This window comes from Ictidomys tridecemlineatus, chromosome 3 (genome assembly GCF_052094955.1).
Source record: "Ictidomys tridecemlineatus isolate mIctTri1 chromosome 3, mIctTri1.hap1, whole genome shotgun sequence".
Taxonomy (NCBI): domain Eukaryota; kingdom Metazoa; phylum Chordata; class Mammalia; order Rodentia; family Sciuridae; genus Ictidomys; species Ictidomys tridecemlineatus.
This window is the reverse complement of record NC_135479.1, coordinates 5820277-5839261: the sequence shown is the minus strand read 5'-3', so window position 1 is coordinate 5839261 and position 18985 is coordinate 5820277. Positions and strand designations below refer to the sequence as shown.

Sequence of the window (18985 nt, the reverse complement as noted above, 5' to 3'; positions counted from 1 at the left end):
ACCTGATCTTAAAGGCTGATAAGGAGCCAACTAGAAAGCAAGGAGATGAGAAGGGCATTTCTGGCACAAGGAACAGCAGCAGCTAAGGTCTCAAGATGGGAAATAGCATGTGAGGCTGGAGGGGAAGGGACTTAGGACACAAGGGGAAGGGAGGAGAGAGCTCTTCCTTGTAGGACTATTAGGATGTAGATGAAGTAGATGAGAAATCTCTTGTTAGTAGGCCTTGGTCCTCTCATCAGGGTTATCTTGGGAGACACAGGAGGCTTCAGAAAAAATGAAGTATCGCTGCCTGGAGTTGCTAGATTCCAGTAAGATATGGCTAAGGATTCAGAGTTGCGAAAGGGTGCATTTAGAATGGGGGCATCAGCACCTGTGACTCGAGCAATTTGATTTACTGCTTCAGCAAAGCCTTTTGGCTGAGGGGATGCACAGAATGGTCTGGTCAGAGGGTGAAGCACAGCTCCTGAGTCTGGCAGGCACTCAGCTGAAGTTCATCAAGTGACATTCATAAAGTCCAACAGAGTAGACAGAGGAGCCTAGGCACAATGTGGAGCAGGACAGGGGCCGGATGACTGTCCAGTGTTCATTAATTTCCCAGAGGCACCATGCGACTTTTAGGGGATGAAGAAGAAAGACCTAAGACACAGACGATTGGACAGTTCAGTTCAAACAGTAAGGTGCTGTGGAAACTGCCAGGATAAGCTAGCTGCCTTGGGGAGCTTGAAGTCTTTCACAAATAAACAGTGCTGCGCAAAGCATGGTTTTGAAAAGGTGGCAGTGAAGACACAAAGGAGGAGACACAGCACTATATGGAGAGATTCAATAAGCTTAAGTCAGAGAAGATGTTTGTGAGGGCAGTGTTTGAGGTGAACCTTTAGGATCCACGTGGACTTGAGCACTGGCTTATTAGGAAAGAAACCCGAGTGTATGAGGAGCCATTAGGCAAAAGAGCAGTGATGGGAAGTTCTCCCATGTGTTTAGGGATGGTGGTGAATCTGCCGCTGCTGGAGTAGTTTGGCCTGTGTCAAGTTAGGCCTGGAAACATGTCTGAGTCAGTTTATGAAGGGATTTGAAGAACAGGTGGAGAGATTTAGACTTGTCTACTTGCAGAAATAAACTGAAGATTTTTTTTCTTTTCTTTTGGTACTGAGAATTGAACTCAGGGGCACTCTACCACTGAGCAACATTACTAGCCCTTTTTATTTTTTGAGACAGACTCTCGCTAAATTGCACAGACTGAACTTGAACTTGTGATCCTCTTGCCTCAGCCTCCTGAGTGGCTGGCATTATAAGTGTGCGCCACCATGTTCTGCTAAACTGCAGATTTTTGTGTGGAGGGAAGCGACATGGTTCTATGGGTGTTTTAGGCAAAAGATTAACTGTTTAAACATATGGTTAGGTAGTAAAATGGCAGTTTCTTGTCCAACTGAGGAAGAGGAATTTTAATTACATAATTAGGGAGAAGTAAGTACTTCCCAGGGCCAGCTATGGTCCTTTTCTGATTTTATAAACAGTTTTTTTTGTTTGTTTGTTTTTAAAGACGAGTCTTCCAGACTTAGATCTCTGGGAAAACAAGCAAACACTGACACAGGCTTACTTTGTTTTCCCAAGGGAAGTCTCCCAGGCGATTTCCCTAATTATCTAAAAAAATTTAAAACCTGTTTTTTCCCTTTAGAATTTAGTAGAGGTTAGGGGGAAACAGCAGTGTTGCCTTAGATTCTCCAGCTTTGGTTTGGACGCAATATTAGTCCTGAGGGACTCACTCCAAGGTCTCTGTGCAAGGCGTCTCAAGACATTTGTTCTGGCAACCAGGACAGAGCTAGAACAGAGTAGGAGAAATGGGACACTCTGCAAAGGGTTTACTAAAAAAGAAAAAAAAGGAGGGGGATATCGTCTGCCTATCTCTTTAGGACAATTCCGTGGGAAAACTAATCCGGGCGAAAGCCGTGCTCCTGCCTCTGGCAGGGCCTCTGGAGCAGAAAGAGTCCAGGCATCACAACCAAGTAAGGACTGGGGCTCCGAGCTCTCCCCTGGCTATCACCTCGCACATAATTCCGCCAGGCTCCCAGAGGGGCGGTTGAAGCTACAGCCCAGCGCGCCGCGTAACCAATAGGAAGCCAGATATCCCCGTCTGTCTCCAATCTCGTCCAATCGGCTTCCGGAACTTTAGCTTGTTGGCCAGCGCCTCCGTTGTCCGGGAAGGTAGGCAAGCCCCCTAGAGTTGCCAGTAACGGACATGGCTGCGACCCCTGGAGGAGGGGACGTGAAGTGAGGAGGGGGCTGGGAGGGGAGAGGGGACTGGACGCGGGCGAGGAAGACGGGCCCTCGGGCCCCGGTAAGTACGAGAAGGCTTGCGGCCCGAAAGTGGGGAGCAAGGGGGCGTGGGGCTCGGCCTTCCGCATCCTCTGGATTCTTGGCCAAGGCGACAGGAGTCTGGGGTCTGCACCGGAGAATGGCCTCGGGGGAGCCCTTCTTAGGGGGAGCCCAAGGGCTGGCTCTCGCCTCCAGCTCTTGGCCATTTCCTTTCGCTGTGTCCTCAGACTCTTGCTGTCGGCCCTGGCTTGGCCCCTGGCGGTCCCTTGTCAGAAATAAAGCTTCTCTCCAACAAAGAATCCCTGCCCCGGGATTGTCGTGTCTGGTCCCGGGCCAGAGGGCTCCCAGCGCTGATGGCACGAGTATTACAGGCTTCTGGGCGTCCCCATCCTCGGCCCAAATGAAGACCGTTGTGTCCCCGCGCGCGCTCCGCTGCTGCCCGGGGCCCTCGTGCTGACCCCGTCCTGTGCCCAGGCGGATGGAGGTGCGAGGGGCTTCTCGCAGCCCAGAGCTGAGACGGTGCAGTTTGGAACGTGCTCTCCGCTCCCCTTCCTTTCCTTTCCACAATTGTTTTAACACGCCTTAGAAACAACTGTAGGATCACAGTACTTGTCATCCTATAAAGGGACTTCGGTGCTTTGGCCTGGTCCCCCTGTCGCACACCCTAAAACCCGGTTCTCACAGTCCTTTGCATGCTGCGGTGTGAGCCCGCGCCGTCGGCGGCGCCGGGTGCCAGATGCTAGCAAAGCCCTGCTCTCCTTTCATTGGCGTGTAACCATGGGCAGCACTTTGGCTTGCGGGTCGATTTGGTCACGTGCTGCTCCATCCCACCCTCTCTTCCGAGTTTTTCTGTGGCTCTTTTGGAGAAAGAGGAGGGAGCGCTATACTGAGTTGTTTTCCTTGGGGTATGTGGTTTTATGCACTGGAAGGAATGATATTTTCTCACGCTCTAAGACGTTCAGCCTTAGTGACATTCTTCAGTTACTCGGTGGATGCTCTCGAAGAGATGGGAGGGGGGAAGGGAGAAGCTTAACTTTTTTTTTTTTTTTTACAGATGTAGAGACAACTGGAGAGGCAAAAGGACATAACCAAGTTCTCCTTGAGCCATACTAGAATTCAGAAATCTAGATTTTTACGTTTTTCACTCACTAGAGCCGGTTGTTTCCTTGGCTGCATCCGCAGTCCTTTTTATTTTTTAGTTTGAGTTAGATTCACTAAATTACCTAAGTTGGCTTTGAACTTGTGTTCTTCCTGTCTTAAACTCCCCAGTAGCTAGGATGACAAGGTCTGCACCACGCCCTGCTGATTTTTCTTTTTCTTTTTCCTTGAGGGGGGGTGTTACTGGGGATTGAACTCAGGGGCACTCAACCACTGAGCCACATTCCCAGCACTAGTTTGCATTTTATTTAGAGACAGGGTCTCACTGAGTTGCTTAGTGCCTCGCTTTTGCTGAGGCTGGCTTTGAACTCCAGATCCTCCTACATCAGCCTCCGGAGCTGCTGGGATTACATGTGTGTGCCACTGCGCCTGGCATGATTTATTTTATTTTTATTTTTATTTATTAATTTTTTTAGTTGTCAATGGACTTTTATTTTATTTATTTATATGTGGTGCTGAGAATCAAACCCAGTGCCTCACACATGCTATGCAAGCGCTCTGCCACTGAGCCACAACCCCAGCTCCCAGCATGATTTCTTTTTTTTTTTTTTTAAGATAGAGTGAGAGAGAGGAGAGAGAGAGAGAGAATTTTTAATATTTATTTTTTAGTTCTCGGTGGACACAACATCTTTGTTGGTATGTGGTGCTGAGGATCGAACCCCGGCCGCACGCATGCCAGGCGAGCCCGCTACAGCTTGAGCCACATCCCCAGCCCCATGATTTCATATGTAGATATTTATGTCTTATATTGATATTTATTGTGTTCTCTTTCAGTATTTAGGGGCATAAATTATTTTAGTGGTTCTCAGTCAAAAAAAAAAAAAGGTGAGCCTTTTGTTTTTTTGGGAACCATGGCAGCATCATTAGAAATGTCATGAATGGGGCTGGGGATATAGCTTAGTTGGAAGAGTGCTTCCTTCGAATGCACAAGGCCCTGGGTTCAATTCCCAGCACCACAAAAAGAAAAAAAAAACAAATGTCATTAATAGGCCGGGCGCTAAGCAACTCAGTAAGACCCTGTCTCTAAATAAAATATAAAATAGGGCTGGGGATGTGGCGCAGTGGTTGAGTGCTCCTGGGTTCAATTCCTGCTCCCCCCAACCCCCGAGAAAAAAGAAATGTCATTAATGGGAATGTGTTGGATACAAGAACAACATAGAGGCAGAAAAGCATTGAGAACATTGAGGGAAGAAATAACCACTCTAGTGTCTCTGCATGGTGCTCTTGATAAAAGAAAAACTGATCTTAGTATCCTAAAAGAGGTAGTTTACAGTTTTATTAGAATGTAGATAGTCGTTAACCCTGCAGCAGGAGATAGCTTTTCAGATGTAATCCACAGTTACACTGAGGTCTAATTTCAGCTACCCTGTTAGCTCTTCCTTGCTCACTGGTTCTCTCCACAGGAGTTACAAAAGGGGAACCTGGCAAATCTTGCAGAGTAGTGCACTGACCAGGGAACTGAAGTACAAACCATCCCCTGGATAACCATAAAATGGAGGGTTAACTGTCCTTGATTACCCATACCACACCCCTCTTTTATGTGTGTTGACCTAGCTTCAGAAAATTAGACTAGGAGAGGCAGAGCTGGGCAGAGAAATGGAAGAAAACAGCACTTCACATTTCTATTTTGAGAAGTTGCTAGGGAGTTCCAGCTCCTAGTGTGGAGAATCAGCCCTTTGGAAATCTTAACTCCTGTAGAACTAATGAGCAACCAAGGGCACAATTCTTTGGTTCCTCTCTGCTTTTTCCCTAAATTGGGCTTAGGAAACAATTTCTATAGGGAAAGGGAGGAAAAGCAATGTAAATACTGCCTACACCCAAGACTTTATTTAACCCAACCTGGTGAGTCAAGTATGTGCCCTTCCCGTAGCAGTGTAGGCTGGAAAGGCAGCCTAGGTCCATTCCTGGTGTTCAAGTGAGAAGGCTACGGGTCAGGCTTGGCAGCCACTGGTAAATGTGGGTCAGTGTTTTTATCTTGTTATTGTGTGTTATTTTCTCCATGGTGTCTTTCCTTGCTGAAAACTTACTCTTGGCTCCTTTAAAAATATTGTTTAAACTCCAATTTCCGAGCAGACCAGGGTTTGTTTACAGCAGCTCAGGTGAAAGGTTAGGCCATGACTGAAAGAGGGATTTTTTTTTCTGAAAAGACCCGCCAGTGAGAATGTGCGCCAGTGAGAATGTGCGGTTTGGTGATCAGGGGTTTGTATAATAATCAGCTTTGCCTAGGGCTGCTGAGACAGTAGTAAACATTATGGTCACATGGTATGGCTAGTAGGATAAGGGCCAGATTTCCACCCAAGCCCTTGCTTGTTTAAGGCTGGGGTGAGGGGTGCCCAAGGGAAGGAGAGGCCTGAAAGACTGAGAGTTGCATTTGGGAAACTAGAAATTTTGGCATAATTATATGATCGTAGTTTTCATAATTTTAGGATTCTTTTGAAATAGTCGTTCTTGATACTAGCTTTCCTTCCTGGGGAAGTGAACAGAAAACTACTGGGAAACACTGAAAAGAGAGAGACTCAAGGTAGAGTCTAAGAGTGAAAGTCTTCCTCAAGCAGACAGGGAACCCCAGAGGCCACATTGCCAGATAACAGAAGGCAGAGCCTCTTGCAAAGTCAGAATCAGAAGTTGCTGATTTTTTTTTTTTTTTTGTGGTGGTGGTAAAATATACAAGGGCATAAAGTTGAATAGTTCTGTAGCATTAAGTACATTTGCACTGTTATATGACCATCACCACTATCCATTTCCAGAACTTTCTCATTTTCCCTAACTGAAACTATGTCCCTTTTAAACACCACGTCCCTGTTCACTCCTGCTGTACCCCCTGATTACCACAATTCTGCTTTCTCTCTCAGTGACTTTGAATATTGTAGAAACCTAGAATGAGTGGGGCAATCACCCAGTTTTTGTGCTTTTGTGCCTGACTTATTTCACTTACTATGAAGTCTTCGAGGTTCATCTATGTTGTAGCAAGCATCAGAATGGACTTCCTCTTTTAGGACCAAATTATATTCCATTGTAGGGTTGTAATGAATTTTGTTTATCCATTCTTCTGTCGGTGGATACTTGGGTTGCTTCTGACTTTCTGCTGTCGTGAATTATGAACATGGATGAATAAATATCTGCTTCAATCCCAATTTTTACTTCTTTTGAGTATATACCAGGAAGTGAGAAATTACTGATCTTTTAAAGATATATTTGAGCCGGGTGTGTGGTACTTGCCTATAATCCCAACTACTTAGGAGGCTGAAGCAGGAGGATTGTAAATTCAAAACCAGCCTGAGCAATTTAGTGAGACCCTGTCTCCAAATAAAATATCAAAAGGGCGGGGGGATGTAGCTCAATGGTAAAGTTTCCTGGGTTAGATCCCTGGTACCTGTCCCCACAAAAGGATACATTTTATACATTCACATGATTTGAAAATCAAAAGGCAAAAAAAATTAAAGATATGAACATATAAACAGTAAAAATTTTCCTCCAATTTTATCCCTAATCATTCAGTTCCCATTTACCCAGTTTTATGCTTTTGTTGAATCCAGGAAATCTAACCTATGGTCATAAAGATTTTATCTTCTCTCTTCTAGAAGTTTTATAGTTTACATTTAGGCCTGTGATTCATTTTGAGTTAATTTTTGTACATGGTAAAAGTCACATTTCCAAGTTATTTTATTTTATTTTTTTTGCATCTGAATATTAAATTGTTCCAGCACCATTTGTTGAAAAGACTTTCCTTTCTCCACTGATTTGTCTTGGCACTTTTCTCAGAAATTGATTGTCTATATATGTCTGGATCTATTTCTGGACTCTCAAATGCCAATCTCAAACCACACTGCCTTGATTACCATGGCTTTATAGCCTTGAAGCAGGTGGTGAAAGTCTCTTTGTTCTCATAAGGAAATCGAATTTGAATGTCTCCTATTATGAGTGGACTTGATCTTCTTTTTATATATAGAAGACACTGGATTTCTTGCTTCCATGGTCTCAAGATTAGAAGAGATCATAAAAAGTCATCTCTCTCCTAATGTCAATCTGTTGTATTAATTATCTCTATAATTTCTCAGCCTCTGCTTGCTTCCCTTTAGTGATAGGGAACTTCATACCTCATGGGGCAGTCCATTCCATTTTTTAATACAGTTCTAATTATGTAAAAAGCCATATTGCTCATGTTGAGCAATTTGCCTCTTACAGTCTCCTCCCTGTCGTCCTCTTCCGTGTTTCAGGGCCTCCCAGAGCAAGCCTGGCTCTTCTTCCCATTTTCAGCCATCATACCTGTCTAGTCCTCCCCACTGTGTACTTTTGATGTGGGGAGCCTCTTTAGTTTTATTCCACCATTTCTCATGTCACAGTTTGGGTTTAATTTTTTTTAATTTTTAATTTATGTTTTTGGTATTGGGAATTGAACTCAGGGATATTCTACCATTGAGCTACATCCCTAGCCCTTTTTTATCTATTTATTTTGATACTGAGATTAAACCCAGGGGTGCTTAACCACATCCCCAGCCCTTTTTATTTTGAGACAGGGTCTCACTAAGTTGATTAGGGCCTCACTAAGTCGTTGAGACTGGCCGCCAACCTGCAATCCTCCTGTGTCAGCTTCCAGAGTTGCATGCCAGAGTTTCTGCAACCTGGTGATGGCTCTCTGGAAGCCTTCCAGTTTTGTAAGTGTTCTTTAAATGTGTGAGGCCCAACTGAACAAAATATTCCAGGTATGCTCTACCTACAGAAACCAGACTTACCCAACTCTTTCTAGGGACATGGTAAGTCTGTTACTGCAGCCTGAGTGTGAATGAACTCTGGGTGACCATGCTCACTTATATTGAAATTGTGTTAACATCAATGGTAGTTTTACACAGTAGGTTTTGAACTTGGGCTTAGGGCTTAATATTTTTTCCCAGTAAAATTGAGCCTGTTGGGTTTGGCTCATCATTTCAGACCATTCGGATCTCCTTGGATCTTGACTTTTATCCCCTTTCCAGGTTTATGCTATCCAAGAATTTGATTAGCATACCATCTGTTTTCTCACCCAAGTCATTGATAAAAATATTGACTAGAATGCCACCAAGGATAGAACTGGGAGGCTTGCTATTAAAAACCTCCCTCCAGCTTAGCATTGATGTATCAGTTCGTTCCCTTGGGGCACGGCTAATCAGTTGATTACAAATCCACCAAGTTGTGTTCTGGTGGGTTGGGTGAGGCTAGTGTGCAAACTCAGCTACTGCAGATTGTGTTAGAAGGGATAGAAGGGATCAGAAGGACAGCTTACTCCTACCTCACCTTCTGCCAGAGCCCTGGATCCCACCTCCCACCTGTCTTTTCTTTTCTTGTTTTTAGTTGTAGATGGACACAATACCTTTATTTTATTTATTTATTTTTATGTGGTGCTGAGGATCAAACCCAGTGCTTCACATGTGCTAGGCATGGCTTTTCCCCTAAGCCACAACTCCCCCCACACCTGTCTTTTTTGTTTTCACTTTGGTTCTGAGCTTGGTAGCAGGCAGTATCCATGCTCTGTTTTCATGGCTCCCATTGCCACCTTTGCCTAGCTACTCTCCTTAGCCAAACCAGAATTATCCTAATTTGATTCTAACACTCTGCCCGTTGTTTCTTTCCCTTCTCCTCTGATCTACTCTCTAGCCTCTTTAAACACTGGGACCTACTCAGAGACCTTGAGGGCCTCTTTGGCCTGGCCTTCTTGCTCTCTCCATGTTGGCCTCTGATTCCTGACCTGGGTGGTCTGACATTTCTTCCCTCATCCTCCTCAGGCCTTCTGCTCTCATCAGACAGATCCATCACCATCTTTCCAAAAGGCTGGGTATCTTTCTTCCTTAGTTCCTCTGTCGGGACTTGGAGTTCTTGCTTAGAGTTCACCCTCCTAAGCTCAACTCCACCTGGCTTTGCCTGGGAGGACTTCCCTGGCTCCCTGGCCTGCCTCTGAGTGTACCCTGGTTGTTTGTAATTCCTGTTCAGTATTTCTATGCCAACTTGAGTTTTAGTTCCCTTTTTATAACAGCCCCAAATAGGCCATATTTGAAATCTCTCTGAAGACTGTCTTATATTTTGAAAACAGAACCATTCCTTACACCACTTTTTTTTAAAAAATATTTTTTAGATGTTGATGGACCTTTATTTTATTCATTTATTTATGTACAGTGCTGAGAATCAAACCCAGTGCCTCATACATGCTAGGCAGGTGCTCTACCACTGAGCCACAACCCGAACCCCCTTCTTTTCTTTTTTTAAAAAAAATGAATTAAAGAAAATTTGTACTTGTAGATGGACAGAATGACTTTATTTTATTTTATTTATTTTTATGTGGTGCTAAGGATTGAACCCAGTCCCTCACACATTTTAGGCAAGTGCTCTGCCACTTAGCTACACAGCCCTAGCCCTCTTTACACTTCTTTATGCATACACAGTTGCCTCATGTTAGTTTTCTGTTGCTCTAACGAGTTCCTGAGACAATCAGTTTAAAAGGAAGAAAGGTCTCTTTTTGCTCACAGTTTCAGTCCACAGTCTCTTGGCCACTTAGCTCTGGTGGCACAGTACATCCTGGCACAAGCATGTGGTGGAGGAGGCTGCTCACTTCATGGCAAGCTGGGAAGCAAAGAGAGAGGCCGGAGCCAAGGTTGCAACATCCCCTTCAAGGGTGTGCCCCAGTGACCAACTTCTTCCCACTAGGTCCCACCTCCTAAAGGTTCTGCCACCTTTTAATAGTGCCACAGGCTGGTGACCAAGCCTTTAACACATTGGACCATTGAGGGTCACTGCAAGTCCAAACCGTAGCCCCTAGCACACTGTTACCCACAGTAGGTTCCTGATCATGTTTACTTCCTTTGTTGTCTCCTTTCCCTCTTAGGTCCCCCAAATCTTGTGTGTGCTAGGCATTTTAGAAGTTGGTTGAGCTTTTTAGTTCCATCCCAGGTTCTTCCTTACCTTTTAAAAATCATCTCTGTGCAGCAAAATTTACATACAGTAAAAGTAAAGGCACCTATTTAAGCGTATTGTTCAAAAAATTTTGACAAGTAAACAGAGATATAAATGCCATCCACAATCCAGAGACTGAACAAAAGGTCCTTGCTCACTCTGTAGTCACTCCCTGCTCCCAGTGGCCCCTGATCTGTTTGTAGATCAGTTTTGTCTGTTCTGAAGTATATGTATGTGGGACTGTATGCTAGGGACTCTTGGGTCTGACTCTTTTCACTCAGCAATTTTTAAAAAATAGTTTTTAGTTGTTAATGAACCTTTATTTTATTTATTTATATGTGTGCTAAGAATTGAACCCAGTGCCCCACACATGCTAGGCAAGTGCTCTGCCACTGAGCCCCAGCCCCAGCCCCTCAGCAAATCTTTTTGAGATTTATTTATACAGTTTTGTATATTAGATTATACTTTGTTTTGTTGCATTGCAAGGTAGAGTTCCACTGTATGGACAGGCCACAGTTTATTCATCCATTTCCCTGTGAATGGACATTTGGCCTGTTTGCAGTTTGGGGCTGTTTCATATAAAACTGCTGACAACATTTGCATATAATTCAAGGACTAATGTTTTCATTGCTGGGTCACATAGTGATTGTGTGTGTAGCACTTAACTTTAAGAAACTGCCAAACTGTTTTCCAAAATGGTTGTACCGTCTGGCACGGTGACTCACGCCTGTAATTCTAATAACTCTGGAGGGTGAGGCAGGAGGGTCTCAAGTTTGAGGCCAGCCTCAGCAAATTAGTGAGACCCTATCTCAAAATAAAAGGTAAGAAGGGCTGGGGATGTGGTACAGTGGTAAAACATCCCTGAGTTCAATCGCCAGTACCAATTTTTTTGTACCTACTATCTACCAATATTTTAGTAGATCCCCTGCATATACTATTGTACAGTTTTCAGGCCGTCTTAGTGAAATACATATTGTTATTTTCTTTTTTTTAAATTTTTTTTAAAGAGAGAGTGATAGAGGGAGAGAGAGAGAATTTTTTAATATTTATTTTTTAGTTATTGGCAGACACAACATCGTTGTTGGTATGTGGTGCTGAGGATCGAACCCGGGCCGCACGCACACCAGACGAGCGCGCTACCGCTTGAGCCACATCCCCAGCCCCCATATTGTTATTTTCATTCTGAGAATAAGGACACAGAAGCTCAAGATCATCTGTCATTTGATACATGTCAGAGTTGGGATTTGAACTCAGGGATATTTGGCTTTCCAGCTTGTGCTGTTTTTCACAGTGGCCTCTAATGGATCTGGCCGTTTAAGGGAACTGCTCCTGGTTTCACGTCCAGACATGAAGAACAGTCTCTCCCAGAACCTCATGTATGGAATGCTGGGAAAACAGACTGTTAGGAAAAGGTCATGTTCCTGGCTGCCCTCTGTACTGCCGTGGTCCCAGCTGGCTGCAGAGTTATTTCACTCTTGCAGTGTTGGTGGAAGAAGTTATCAGGCACAGTCCCCATCTAGCTCCTGGTGTCTTTCCCTGTGGGGCCACTACCTCATCCAGCCCTGCTGGGATGGAGTGTCATGGGGACCTCAGCCATCACTGTAAACAGGGCCTGGGCAGCCTGAATCAGAGTGTGGCCTTGGGGAGGAGTGGTTTGGCCTCTCAGGATCTCATTTCAGTTGGCTGCCAGGGACCAAATGTCACTGCCTCGCAGAGCAGCTTCCAGCGTCACTCTCTGTCTCTGACCCCATAGGCTGGCTCAGCTTTGAAAGTCCTGGCTGAAAGGAAGGGGTAGGGGGGAACTTGGCAGAGCGGCCAATGACATCAGCACTGATTCCATCAGCACTGATGCTGCCTGAGGAATCGGGTGGGATTTTGGAGTGGAGTTGGTGGCTGCAGAAATGGGGCCTCCTGGCTGGCCTCTGGACACAGCTTCCTTGTTTCCCCGCAGCTCTTTTATGGGTCAGTTCTCCTGTGCTTCTGATTGGCTCCTCTTACCGAAGCTTGCTGCAGGCCCCAGAAATAACTGCCCTCGTCAGCAGGTTAGTGCTTTTGCCAAGAGGAGTCACCTGGCACCAAACTAGATCTCTCAGTATCACTCTTCACCCAAACATGCCCTGATTTGAGGCCTTGAAAGTCATGGTGGCATTCCTGTGATCCCAGCAACTTAGGAGGCTGAGGCAGGAGAACTTCAGGTTCAAGGCCAGCCTCAACAATTTAGCAAGACCTGTCTCAAGATAAAAAATGAAACAGGATGGAGATGTGGCTCAGTGGAAGGGTGAGGGTCAAGCTTTGTGTGGGGCAGGTACTGGGTGAGTGGAGAAGTTAGGCTAATCTTTTTTCTTTTCTCTTTTCTTCTTCTTTTTTTTTTTTTTCTTTTTCTTTTTTGGTGTGGTGCTGGGCATTAAACTCAAGGCCTCCTGAATCAGGCTAAGCATGTGCTCTTCACTGAGCCACACCCTTAACCCCCGGGTCATTCTTCATTTTCCAGATAACTAGTCAACTTTTGCCAGACTGGTTGTCAGATTGGCCTGCCTGTCCTTTTGGACCTCTGCTGGGGTGCCTGTCAGACACTGCCATCACCTGCCTGAGAGGCTCAGGGGCCTGTGGGCATGTGTGTGCTGGCAAGTGTGGCACACATTTCCCAGCAAGTAGAAAGAGAAGGCGCCTGCTCCTGGTGGCCGCTGCTGTTCCCTCCTTGTTCGAGTCGTTTCTAGATTCCAGATGACCCCAATGCTCACCTTAACCCTAATTTTGAAAAATGCTTATAAGCCAAAGCTTTTCCTGTCTGCTGGAAATCTGTGATTAACAGAGAATGCACAGAACCAAACACAGTGTGCCTCTGAAAAAGAGGATTGGAGTTCTCTCTGGAGTCCTCTCCTGGCTTCAGAGAGTGGAAATTGCCCCAAACTAACTGCTCAGAGCAGTCCTATAGTAGGATGGGGCTGATGGGGCCCTGGCACAGTGGGACCAGTCCTTTCCTCTGTACCACCCTGTGGCTTTGATGAGACTGTTGTGTAACACAGTAGTCACCTAGTCCTGCAACCTGATTTCTTTCTTCTTTTTCCCCAGATGCTGTGACTGGGGCAGACGCGCTGGGGTTTGTCCATGCTGGGGAGGAGTCTTCCTTTCGGGTGTGACTGCCTTCATCTGGGCATGCCTGCAGTACCCTGGGCCCATGGACCTGAAGGAGAAGCATTTGGTGGGCCCTGCTCTGTTGCCATGTGGCTGTTGTTGGGGTGCCTCGGTTGGCCTCCCCACCTGGGTTTGCTGGGAGGTTCTCATCTGGGGGCTTTACACTGAAAGTAAGAGAAGGAGTGTGGCTCTGAGGCTTGAGAGACGTGACCATGACCCCTCTGAGATGCTTGGCTGTGAAGGATGAAGAATGAAGGGCAGACCAGTTAACACAACTGTGCAGAGGTGGGGCTTCTGATTTGGGTTGGCCCCCGGCCAGTTTTCCACTTCTTGCCCAGAGGTATATAATTTAGTTTGTTTGCTCTTTGCTAGGGCTATGCCCCAACCTGCTGAGCCATGTTGAGGACTGTTGGGCGCCCTGTCTGTGGTTAGGGACCAGCTCCCCATCAGACTCCAAACAAAGCTGCTTAATCAGCTGGGGTGGGGTGGATGAGAGGGGGGAAAGGGAGCAGCCAGGCAGACCAGGCTGTCTGTAAGATCAGCCCAGCCTCCAGATGTACCATCTGGAGGTAGATTTGTCAATCAGAATATTCCTCTCCCAGGGCTGGGGATGTAGCTCAATGGTAGAGTACTTGCCTAGCATGTCTGTAGCCCTGGGTACAACTCTTAGTACCTCAAGGTGAAAAATAAACACACAGGGCTGGGGATGTGGCTCAAGCGGTGGCGCACTGGCCTGGCATGCGCAGGGCGCTGGGTTCGATCCTCAGCACCACATACCACAAAAAACTAAAAAATAAATATTTAGAGTTTCTCTCTCTCTCTCTCTTAAAAAAAATAAATAAACAGAATATTCTTTTCCCATGACAAAGACTGCCCCAGAGGAAGTCCAAGTCCCTGGCTCCTTCACACCCTCCTAATGTAGGCGTCCTCTCTGTCTCTGCTCACTGCCCTCCAACTACATGGTGCTGATAGCTGGTACCTACTAAGATCTTTAGTGTGTACGAGGCACCCACATTCTGCCTGCCCATTGGTCCAGTGTCATTCCTTGCCTTGACTGTACCTCTAGTTATGCTGAATGCTTCATAGTTTGGACACATACACCATATGGAGGCTGTTCCTTCTGAAGTGACCTTGTCCCTTTTCCTAGCAAAATCCTTCTACTCTTTCTTTCTTTTATATATATTTTTTAGTTGGACACAATATCATCTTTATTTTATTTACTTATTTTGATGTGGTGCTGAGGACAGAACCCAGGGATTTGCATGTGCTAGGTGAGCTACCACTGAGCCACAACTTCAGCCCCTCCTACCCTTTCTTCATGACCCAGTGGAAATCTCATCTTCTCCACATAAGTCCCCTTCCTGCTTTCCCATTGTGCTCGTTATACTCTATGGGTGTAGTCTCTTTCTTCTGCCATATCTCACTTTCCCTGGGTCCCAGCACAGAGCCTGGCATGTAGCAAGTCAAGGGCTTAGTAAATATTTGTTAACTTAAGAGCTTGAGGTGGTCTGGAGATGGAGCTGTGGGTTCACTTCTTGGGTTTCTGGCAGCACCTGGCTGACTGCTTCCTCTTCAGCTCCAGGCTCCCTGTGCCTTTGGACCAATTGTGCAATAGGCTTGTGGACGTGAACAAGGAGCCAAAGGTTCAGCTTGTTTGTAGCCACCTCTGGCTGCCCTGCAGGTGTCTATACCAGCAGTGATCAGCACTGAGGGATGGCTCCACTGGCCTGCTTCCTATCTTGGGTGCAGTATTGCTGTGGGTGCTGTGCACTGCTCAGTTCCAGGGAGTGCCCCTGGAGACTGATGTCATGTGATATGGCAACCCTCCTGGTGGGGCTCAACGCCCCCAGAGGACAGCATTGTCCTCTGATTCCTGCTTATTGTTGAAACACCAGTGCCTAGTGTATGGGGGAAACAAATTGAGGGCCTAGCTTTGCCCTCAAGCCTGAGGGAGAAGCCTTGAGAGCCCCAGATGGGCAACTGCAGGCGCTATTTTTCCTGGAGGATTTCCGTGTCATCTTTCTCTGTAGATGAGCCAAGAATAGAAACCCTCAAGACCAGCAGCAGCAGCCTTGCCTATGGGATGCTGACATTGGATTGGTAAAGCCTTAGGTAAAGCTGGGGAGGTGGCCTCTGGCTTGCAGAGACTATTGTTTAATTGAGTAATCAATAGCACAAGTGATTCAGTCAGGACTAGCAGGGTTTCTACCTACACAAGTACCTTTCAAGTTGTATGCTGGAGTTTAAAGATGATCCATAGCCCAAGACAGTCACAAAGCATCTTGGATAGGTAGCACTGGGAGGAGCTGGCATGGTCAGTTGATGGTCAGGTGGTCTGTGGGTGCCTGGCTCAGCCCAGGATTGGTTTGGCAGTTGCTGGATGATTTTTGGCACCTTGCCTCCCTTTTAGACCTACCAGTTCTCAGTCTCTCCGTTAAGCCCATGGTGAACGTGCTGCAGCAGTGACGGCCTGGGCTTCTGCTTCTGCGATGCAGGCCCCCCCTTTCCCATTGCTGAGGTGGGCAGTGTGGCAGGGAGAGAGGGAGAGGCTGCATTGGAGCTGCACAGCACCTGGTGTAGCCCCCTGTGTTGTCCCCTCCAGGGCTTGCCAGAGAAGGGAGAGCATCTGTTTCCCTGTGGTTCCCACCTGAGCAGTCTCCAGGAGCAAGGGACAGGGGAACAGGAGTCTCTATCTCTCCTTGGCTACAGCTGATAGTCCTCACAGGGGCTGGCACTGAAGCTGACCCCACCCGCCTTCCTTTCCTGCTCCACATGGAAACTTCCTGCCCTTAACTTCTGAACTGCCCAGCCCCTCCTTTCTGTCCCCATTCAGTTCTCTGTTTGGCAACGCCCCCCCTTCTCCCCCCACAGGGAGCCATGCTAGTTCAGGAAGGGGGAGGGGAAAAGTCAGCTTGTGCAGCTCTTCCCCTCCCTGAAGCTCAAGATGGTGTCGTCTAGGAGACAGGGCCCTGGAGGAACGCACTCAGCCTCTAGCTTGCTCTCCAGCTAGGGGACCTGTTAAGCTGTCTCCTCTCCCTGGGGTATTGAAGCCCCATTCTAAGGATGGCAGAGAAGTGTCCCATCCTCTCCTAGTGCCTCAGCTGCTCCTTCACCCAGGGAGCCTGTGCCCAGAGCTTCCTTTATATCAACATTGTTCCCAGAGCCCTGTTTCTGGAGCTCCCACTCTCTCAGGCCCTGCTCGATGCTCTGAGAAGTGCTGAAGTGGAGCCCCTGTAACTGGCATCCTCTTCTGTCCGGGAGATGAGGGCCTGGGATACCCAGGCAGCCCTGGTCCTAGCAGCTCTTGGCTGGTGTGTCAATGCCGCTCTTCTCCCCATCAATTAGCTAGCTGGTAGGAAGGTGTTGGAATTCCTCCTTTCAGCTAGCTCTGCCTCCTGCTGCTGGAGTCTTCTTGTAACTCCTTGGCCCTCTGCTCAGCCCTCCTAAGTAGCTGCTCTCTCAATGGCCAGTCCTCACCCTTGGTGCAGGAGGTGCTAGTGTTGTGCAGGAAGTGCACAGATTCTCTTCCCTCTTCGCTGCAGCTCTGTGGAAGAGCTGCTGTTATCTTGGCTCCTTGCTGGAAGCCTCTGACTGATTTGGGGAGCTCTCACAGTGGAGCTCCTAACCTTGTCCAGTGACCTGGGGGCAGAGAACAGGTAATCTGGGAAGAAAGCTGGTATTTATACCCCAGGGTTCTCCTGGATACCAGCTGTTGCCCTTGGCAGCTTCTCCTGTCTGCCTGTCCAGCCCTCTGTCTGTCTGCTCTCTGGCTGCACATCTTTACTCTGCATACCCTGTAGGAGCCTCCTCTGAAGAACAGGCCAAGCTCCCAGACAGCTGGCAGAGCATCGGACAAACTTTCTTCTCTGGGCCCTCCTTTCCCCTCCCTCCTTCCTCTCTTTTTCCCTCCCTCCCAGGGCTGCTGTTGCAGCCTGCTGCCACCTCCTCCTCCTCCTCCTCCTCCCTCCCTGAATCTGCAAGGTGACTGGAAATAGGCTGAATTAATCAGCAGATTGAAGCTCTGTCTGCTCTGCTCTGCTCTGCTGCGCCCGATTCTCTGCAGCACCGGCTCCTCGCTCACGCCTGCACCAGCCCTTTGCCCTCTTCTTGCTCTCTGTTCTGCCTCTCCCTTTCTTGGAGGGCAGCTAACGCTCTGCCCCATGCTCTTTAAGCAGGCAGAGCTATGGATGCCCCATCAGGGCAAGCATAGCACAGTGAGTATTGCCAGCTTGGCTCTCCGTTTCTCTCACTGATAATCTGTTCCCTGCTTAGTGAGGGAGTCTGGGTTAGTGGTTGCCAAAGGAGTCCTAAAGATACAGAGCGGGAGGAAGCTAGAACGAGCATGGGGGAACCAGCACCTTGGGAAGAGACTGGGCATGAGAGCCAGAATGCCAGCATGTCAGGTGCCTGAGTCGGCCAGAGGAGGACTGGGGCCCGAGCTCCCGGGGGCATTCTGCCAAGGGATGCTAGGAGCAGGTCTCAATGCACAGGGTGATAGAAGTGTGGGGCCTGCATGCCAACCCTTATTGGGGCCCAGTAAAGGGGACTTTTTGGCTAGACTACATGGCTTACTGAGTCAGAAGCCATCGGGACAGGGATGATTCCTTCCTGGGTCTTGATGGCTGCAGGAGGTAGGGTAGAAGAGGGGTGAAAGTGTTATTAAGGTCTGGTGAGCCTGGAAGAGTGAGACGAGGAGGAAGCACCTCTGTTCTGTCTGATTTTCCCAGCTGCAGGTGAGTCTAGCTGTGTCTGGCTGAACTCAGAATCAAGAGTACTGGCCAGATCTGCCTCAGTGATCTGGACATTGTGTGGAGTCCAGCTTTGGGCCCCCTCCCTGCCTACACTAAGAAGGCTGTGACGGGGACCCAGAGAAGGGACCACAGCCAGTTGTAACTGGTGGTTATCTTTGTTAAGGCCTCAGGTCAAGGTCTAAATTTATAACCTGCCCACCTGAGCCTAGGAGTCTTGATTCTGTTGCTCCTGAAACAGATGGAGTAGGAAGAAAAACAGTTGCTGAGCCGAGAGGACCTTGGAGGGCCTCTGCAAGGACAGGGCTGGGGGCTGGGAGCTTCTGACTGTGCCACCTAAGACACTTGGCTGAGGTGGGTGCAGGAGAAAAAGGGGTATCATTTCTTGGAAGGCTTATTAGATTGTCTGATGCTCAGCTTTGTACCTTGATAGTCAGTTTTGCTCAGTGGCCAATTCCTGTGGCTGTGATTTGGTGGGCAGATTCACACCGCCCCCCTCCCACCTCCATGGCCAAGATTTCCCCAAATCCCCACACTTTGCCAACAGCCCTCTTGGAGAGCAGAACAGAGAGAACAGCTTGTTGGAAGGAAGTCCCAACCTTGAGTTATTCTTTCTGATACTGCATTCGAGTCTGAGAACTTACAACAGTGGGGATGGGGCTGGTTCTACCTGAAAAGCTTGAGTTTCCTCTTATCCTGGTCCCTCTGGG

General features: G+C 47.5%; 1 protein-coding gene across 12 annotated transcripts in view; it reads left to right on the top strand.

The window, feature by feature from the left end:
* The first annotated feature begins 2209 nt into the window (after nucleotides 1-2209).
* Nucleotides 2210-18985, top strand: part of Tmem94 (transmembrane protein 94) — a 34764-nt gene continuing 17988 nt past the window's right edge. For 6 of the 12 annotated variants that reach the window (XM_078041682.1, XM_021731214.3, XM_021731219.3 and 3 more), the window contains exon 1: nucleotides 17520-17741. In XM_078041682.1, the coding sequence (XP_077897808.1) occupies nucleotides 17688-17741 (54 nt within the window). In that variant the 5' untranslated portion in view covers nucleotides 17520-17687. Of the gene's footprint in view, nucleotides 2336-12343; nucleotides 12435-13464; nucleotides 13595-17518; nucleotides 17742-18985 lie in introns of those variants that run through there. The other 6 variants (XM_078041679.1, XM_005332561.5, XM_021731215.3 and 3 more) reach the window with 3 other exon arrangements.